Source organism: Octopus bimaculoides, chromosome 9 (genome assembly GCF_001194135.2).
Source record: "Octopus bimaculoides isolate UCB-OBI-ISO-001 chromosome 9, ASM119413v2, whole genome shotgun sequence".
NCBI lineage: Eukaryota > Metazoa > Mollusca > Cephalopoda > Octopoda > Octopodidae > Octopus > Octopus bimaculoides.
Genome location: NC_068989.1, coordinates 59,314,992 through 59,322,879, shown reverse-complemented (window position 1 = coordinate 59,322,879; position 7,888 = coordinate 59,314,992). Strand labels below are relative to the sequence as shown.

General features: G+C 36.3%; 2 protein-coding genes across 3 annotated transcripts in view; one reads left to right on the top strand and one right to left on the bottom strand.

Annotated features, from left to right (window-relative positions):
• The window catches only part of LOC106871030 (probable peptidylglycine alpha-hydroxylating monooxygenase 1), an 87,130-nt gene that overhangs the window by 48,854 nt on the left and 30,388 nt on the right, over positions 1–7,888 (top strand). The gene's annotated exons all lie outside the window — the stretch shown is intronic.
• LOC128248729 (uncharacterized) overlaps positions 6,572–7,888 on the bottom strand; it is a 10,585-nt gene continuing 9,268 nt past the window's right edge. Inside the window, exon 3 of the mRNA XM_052970709.1 lies at positions 6,572–7,421. Within this exon, the coding sequence (XP_052826669.1) occupies positions 6,907–7,421 (515 nt within the window). The 3' untranslated portion in view covers positions 6,572–6,906. The remainder of the gene's footprint in view (positions 7,422–7,888) is intronic.

The following is a 7,888-nucleotide window of genomic DNA, read 5'->3' as shown; positions in this document are numbered from 1 at the left end:
CAGGATATAAACGATTATTTGGTGAAAGTTTCATTAACAAGTATCCATTTTTCTGGAAGTTATGAGGCAACAAATTTCAGTGGGGTATTAAACTGCAGATATGCCTTTTCCAATGAAAGTTAACATTAACGGATTAACGTTAACTTCCGTTACATTTCCAAAGAATTGATGATTAACGAAGTTAACTTTTCGATTAACGGTACCCACCTGTGTGTGTGTGTGTATATATATGTGTGTGTGTGTGTGTGTGTGTGTGTGTGTATATGTATTTACATATGAAAGTGTATAGATATTTAATAGGATGACTAGTTGAAAGGCAGCCGGCCCTGACCTAATTCAGGGTTTAAAAGATTGACTATGTTGCATCCTAAACCACAAAAGTGTTCCTGCAAGACTGTGCATGCAATCTAGAAAATGTTGATGTAGAAAGATTCAGCTAAGGGAGCTGAGGCTTGTAGTTACCACCTGATCACTTGATTACCCACGATAGGGAATCTCTTCACTAGAATAATGGGAGAAAAACTGTATGAACACCTTGAAAGAAATGGCCTGCTAACAGATGAAAAGAAGGATTGCAGAAATGGATCACGAGAAACAAAGTATCAATGCTTGCAGATAAGGTAATCATGTGTTGATTTTGTGGATTCTGAAATGCCTGGAAATAGTTGGGGCAGTGAAGAATACAATATCATTAATCAGTAGCAGTGGAAAGCTAGAAGACTGTTTTGACAGCAAGAGAGAGGTGATTTCGGACAAATCAACATCAAGACAGAAATCTTTCAGTGATACCTCTTGTCAGCATCGCAGCAGACGAGAATCGTCTGTCATGGCGCCGGAATTCCCATATCAGTGGGAAGTGATCAGTCACAGCATGCTCGTAAAATCTCGCTACTACGGTATATAGAGCATTACCATTTTTTTCAGACACTAATGTCGCAAATAGCAAATTAATTAATAAAGACAGAAACAGTATTAATACCAAAAGAATCTTTTTATCCAATTTAATATGAATGTCTTGTTAGAATGCTACGTTATTTGTGTTCAGAGTTGCGGCGTCCATGACAGACCGTTTATGTGTATGCTATTATGTACCAAGTGCTTCTAATCTTCGTCTAGGAGACATTTATAAAAGACGATAAAGTTTTCTCTCTTGTATTGTCATTTAATAAATCGATGTTTTTCGTATCTATTGCTTCTAGTTGAAGGTCTGGTTAAAGTTTCTCGATACTGCAGTCGAATTGATTTTGAAAGAGTTGAAATGCTTTCATATTTTCCTTGAGATTTGAAAAACACTATTGAAACTGTAATTTTAGATAATAAGAATGATTTGAGCGAATTTGGAGAGAAAATGGATACTTTGGTAAATGGTTGAATTTTTCCCAGCAGTGGTTGAAGCTATTTATTATTAGCTGCGAGGGAAACAACATTATGTCGAAATTATTTCACTGCAGCCTATATGCTGTATTACAAGCATAGAATCACCTGATAACTTAAAATTAAACTCGTTAATATGCGTCATTAAATGAGCTGAGAATATCAATTAGCACAATCATTTTCCATTTGAAAATAGCTGCTGAGCAATATTTTTCTTGCATAAATCGTGAAATAACTTTACAGCTATTACGCTAACTTAGAACAGTGTAATTCGGTGAATTGCTCAGCTCCTATTTCTTTCAAAATTGTTCAGCATTGACGATGATTGAGTGCATACCGTCGAATGAAATTCATTGTTGATGCGACTGGATTTATCTGAAGACAAATCTGTTTCCCACAAAGTAGCTAAGAAATCTCTTAATTTTTGTTTTTAATCTTTAAACTTGTTTTAGTCATTGGACTGCGGCGTACTGAGGTACAACCTTAAGAGTTTTAGTCAAATAAATCGACCCCATTACTTACTTTTTTAAAGCCGGTTGCTTCTACTATACGTCTCTTTTGTCGAACAGCTAATTCAACAACTTCTTATGTAAACTGAGTCCTTTTTTCGCCACTATTGAGCTTGTCCCTAAATTCCTCCATGTACCAGTCATATCACTCCATTTTCAGCAACCCGGCTTTCTCTTTACTCCATCCTTCAGACTCAGTTCTAAAAAACACACTTGGTAGACCTGAGTCTGAAGGATGGAGTAAAGAGAAAGCTGCCTTTCATCCTTTTGGAGTCAATAAAATGAGTACCAGCAGCAGACTGGGATCGATGTAATCGACCTGCCTTTTCTCCCGAAATTGGCGGCCTTGTGTCAAAATTTGAAACCCATATAATTATCTTGGTGGTTAGCTCGCCGGGTAAAATGCTTGGTAGTATTTCGTCCGTCATTACATTCTGAATTCAAATTCTACCGAGGTAGAATTTGTCTTTCATTCTATCGGAGTCGTTAAAATAAGTGCCAGCTGAGCATTGGGATCAATGTAATCGACTTACCACCTCCTGAAATTGCTAGCCTTGAGCCAAAATCTGAAACCAATATTTATCATGACGGTGAGTTGGTAGAATCGTCTGTGCGTTGGACAAAATGCTTAGTAGCATTTGTTCCAACATATTATGTTCTAAGTTGAAATTCCGTCGAGGTCAAGTTTGTCTTTCATCTCTCACAAGTCAATAAAAATAAGGTACTAGTCAAGCACGGGTACCAGTCAAGCTGGCCTTGTGCCAAAATTAGAAATTCTTAACGTTTATCCTTGTGATTTAGTTACAAATTCAACTTTAATTTCAGTGTTTCTATATCAAATCCTGAAGCTCCATCCTTCGTTTCTTTAACTTTCAACTGTATTGTTAACTAAAGAATGGTCACTTACGGTATCTGATGACCGCATGTTCTTACACCTTGCACTCTTCCACCAACTCGGCATACTTTTTTCGTCTTCCACTCGCTTGTTTCCTCTTAGGCACAATTAACTCCACTATGACCACAAGACATGCTATTCTTGACACAAGAATCATATCGGGTGTTACTAGATTATGTTCACCACTTTTGCTGGTGGTCCTTCTTTTCAGACCTTAACTTTGCTGCCTTTTCAACAATTCATTGGACTGCGGCGTACTGAGGTACAACCTTAAGAGTTTTAGTCAAATAAATCGACCCCATTACTTACTTTTTTTAAAGCCGGTTGCTTCTACTATACGTCTCTTTTGTCGAACAGCTAATTCAACAACTTCTTATGTAAACTGTGTCCTTTTTTCGCCACTATTGAGCTTGCCCCGAAATTCTTCCCTGTACCAGTCATATCACTCTGTTTTCAGCAACCCAGCTTTCTCTTTACTTCGTCCTTCTGGTTCAATTCTAAAAAAAAACACCCCTATACAATCGATTATCTTGCAAACTGTATTTGTCGCTTGTTGCGGCCAAAAGATAACAACCAACTTCTTCTACGTCTCTTTCTGACCTGCTTTAAGGTATTCAAATTTTGAACCAGTTGGTTTCAATAATATTGATTTCAAATTTTTGCACAAAGCCAGCAATTTCGGTGGGGGGGGGGAAGGACTAGTCGACTGGTACTTATTTTATCGACCCTGAAAGGATAATTCAAGCTTCCATGGGTTGGTTTCGCTAAGTGATTGTGTCTATTCGTTTATATTTTTTCTTTCTGATTATCAATATCCAGCAGCTTTCTGTTGATTTCTCTCATAGTAACATTTTTCGTTGCAAGTGTTGCTTGATTGCACAATCATTTGGAGTCATACTTTCTGTTGTGAACTCACCAACAGTTTATTCCTCTTACTAACGGAGATATAGATAGATCAGTCAGATTAATGACGACTTATGTTTGTGCCAAATGATGAGCTATGGTCTCTCTGCTTATTCTCAAGACGACTTTTGTTAGGTGGCGTTGGTGGATGCGATTCTTCAGACACTCCTGGTTATTTCATTGCTGAATATGTAGCGGTTTGTCTGATACCGTCATCGAGCTCTTTGCCATTAGTAAATGAAGCCATGCCACTTCCCTTATTGAGATACTTTGTAACATAGGATTCCTTTTTTGGAGACGTAGTAGTCAATACTGATGCAGGCTTTCAGAAGATTTCTCAACTTGTTCTGTGCCATTACCAACTGATTGCCCAAATTTACTTTCTAACTTTTAACTGTCAGGTTTGTCCTGCATTGACTCCATGCGTAAAACTACGGTAAAGATGTACGCCGTCCAGCACTGTCGGTCTGAATTACTCGAAGAAAGACTCTTGGATACTTTTCGGTACATTTTAAAAATCTTGTATGGAGGGTGAGGCAGGACTGATGACCCCTCATGGACCATGGGTGTATTGAGTGTTCTAGGTTTCAAACAATTGTGGATGGTCATTCATATCAGGCAGCACAGCTTGAAAGACCTTGTCTGCACCACCTGGTATTAAGTCGTTGTGTTAAAAGGAGGAATTCTTTTCTACCATTCAATAATCGTCATTCACACACGAAGCCCACCGAAGAATCTACTGTCATTTAAGTCAGAGGTGTCTTTTTTTTTTGTTTTGTTTCTCATGGACCTTCCGGAGTTTGAGATTACGTCGATTCCTTGTTTTCTGATGTCGTAAAGTTCATCGAAGATTCCTCTCTATTTCTAGTTACAGGTGGATGTAATGAAGTGACTCGGTCAGTTAATTTTTCTGACATACACCAGATTCCTATGTAGAGCTTTTCGTCAATTTAACTGGCTGGTCAATATTTCTCGGGTTACCCGTTAGAAGTCGTGACAATTTGAAGGTGAATATAAACCTTTGCCCTTGGCATGAGTTGGTTTGTTCGTAGGTAATTCAAACTTTGTATCTTAGTTTTGACATATATATCCACCACGGACTGGCACTTCTTTCAATCGAATAAATTGGTTGAAATGTTGACTAGCTTTTTATCTTTTTAGAGGTTAACACAATCTCTAATCGAAGTATAAATACATAAAAATAGAAATGTTATTATTTCTAAGTCTCTCAGAGAGAGACATTCAGTAATTGTTCTTTAAAGTAAAGGCTATTTGACAACATAATATGGCTGTCCTGGAAGGAGCGATGTTACTATTGTTTAGCCCCAAGAAACATCGTTTCTAGCTGGCTATACGACACAATATCTGTGTCCTTATATTTTGGAACAGGGAGTTCAGTACTCCCATCCAGCGCAAAACATCTGTGGACTAGTTTCTGGGTTATTTCCCAGTTCGAAAATATAAGGACACAAATATTATGTCGTATAGCCAGCTAGAAACGATGTTCTTGGAGTTAAACAACAGTAACATTTCGTGGATGTTGAGTTGTAGGGAACGTTGAAAGCATATGTCAATTAGTTAAGGTGGGTAGTTCCTGGGGATGAGTGTATCCTTTAGTTCATGTAGTCGTGTGTCCCTGGTGCTTGCATTAGAAGCTATAGTACAAATCCTTTTTGCTAGGTTGAAGGGGATATTCATTCTGGTGTGTATGGGGTGGCATGAGATGAACGGTGGTCTTTGGATAATTGAAGAGAAAGGCGGCATTTTGGGAGGTGAGGTACACATGAGATTCAGATCGGAATGAAAACCCCACTCAAGTAATTAATTGAAAGAAACTGTTTCTTCAAATGTGTTCATTAATTTTACTTATACTTACTAATATATATAGCTGTGAAGAAAAATAGATTAAGAAAATTTTAAAGAAAATATTTAGTTTGTTGATGCATAAAATTATGTAGAATTATCTCGATGATTTTTTTCTTTCTAGCAAAGTAGCGCTAACTGCATTCTACCTAAATCATGAATTAAGCTAATAACGAGATATGTTGGGGCTGTTATTTTGTTACTAGTGGAAGTTACTTCCCAGACGATGTAACTATCAATGAGAATGGCGTGGAAATTACAACTCACTCCTTCTTACCCTCTTTATTACTGTCCCTTCTATAAATATAGAAGCTTTATGCTAAAAGAAAACGAGGCAGAATTTCAATTATGTACTCTTTGAGCAAGTTATGTTTCGTTGTCCCATTAGTCTTCTTACTATATTCATAGAAAAAATGGTTTAAAAAGATTTCTGATATCTCCATAAATATCATAAGATAATAAAGAAAGTTAAAACATACTCCTGTCTATTACAAGAAGCAACAACATCATCATTACAAACAATAATAAAAATTTTAAAACTTGACTCAACGCTACATATTTTGGGGGGATAGTTGCAGATGATACAATCACATCAAGGCTATCACCAGAACTCATTTCGTCTGCTTCTGTTAGAAAATAATACTCATTTCTAATACTGCCATAATTTAAGAAATCGTTTCATAATAAGCTGAGTGATATCTTTTCTCTTATATCGTGTCAACATCAATTTATGATATTTCAGATATTGTTTACAAAGACATCTTTTTGACGAATGTGATGTCGGGATATAAACCTTAACAATGTGTACTCCTGAACATGATAGCTAAACCATTCTAATATTGTTTGACTTCATAAAAAGTATAAACAGGCAAATGAAGAACAACGCAACATTAAAAGCGCATTAAAGAAGTGTTTTATTAAACAAATATATCCACTATAAACGAATTTTTGTATAAAACTAGTTTAAGAAATCACATAAAATCAAATATTTGAATAGATTTTTGTTAGCATATTGATATATAGACGCAATCTCCAGGCAATCAGAGATTTAATCTTGGTTGAAAGAAATATTCACATTTCCTTCTCTTCTCATCATTTGTAGATTTTGTGATAATGTGAGAAACCAACATAGTTGAAAAATACTTGATTGCTATGCAGAGATATCTTAGCAAATTAAAAAAAGAAAAAGTTTACTTTGGTACTTCAACAAAAAGGTTATTTTTGAACAAATGATTTGTTTGTTATATTGTATGCACTAATCTGTTATTTGTCATTGACGGAAATCTATAGGGGAGATGTATTGATAGTAGACATAGAATATCATTCACAAAGATGCATGCCTCGTATCAATAGACATTATCATCAGGCTTCATCTTTTATTGCTGGCATTATATAAATATCGTCTGAACGATAGGGAATATCTCTCATTCTATTCATGGATTGTATATTCATATTCCGTCCTGCTATCCTCATCATATAGGATCTCCGGGCCATATTCATGCCATTAATTTCTGATGATCTTTTATTGTAGGCATCTGCTGGTATATTAGCTATATCAGATCTCCGGCCCATATCTATGCCATTAATTTCTGATGATCTTTTATTGTAGGCATCTGCTGGTATATTAGCTATATTAGATCTCCGGCCCATATCTATGCCATTAATTTCTGATGATCTTTTATTGTAGGCATCTGCTGGTATATTAGCTATATCAGATCTCCGGCCCATATCTATGCCATTCATTTCCATTGATCTTTTATAGATGGCATCTGCTTGTATAATCTTGTCATCGGGTATGATACTTATATAATCGCTAATCGGGTCATATTTTCTGTCATCCATGCGATAGGCTATACTGTATACTTGAGATCTTCGTGCTATAAAGAAAAAAATAAATACCTGTTTAGATATATAAAATTGATAGGAAGATTAAAATTTATATATTTTATGCACTGTAGATAAATAGAATGCTGGATTATACAAACCACTACAAGTCTCTTGAAATTTTAGTAAAAAAATTCCCAAGCAATTCTTATTTATTTATTGCCCACAAGGGGCTAAACACAGAGGGGACAAACAAGGACAGACAAAGGCATTAAGTCGATTACATCGACCCCAGTGCATAAATAGTACTTTATTTCTCGACACCGAAAGGATGAAAGGCAATGTCGACCTCGGCGGAATTTGAACTCAGAACGTAACAGCAGACGAAATACCGCGAAGCATTTCGCTCGGCGCGCTAACGTTTCTGCCAGCTCAGAACGTTTCAGAATTCTCAAGCAATTCTGAATTCATAATCAATCCCACTGTGAAAAATCTATTTTCATAAAATTTGATATGGCGC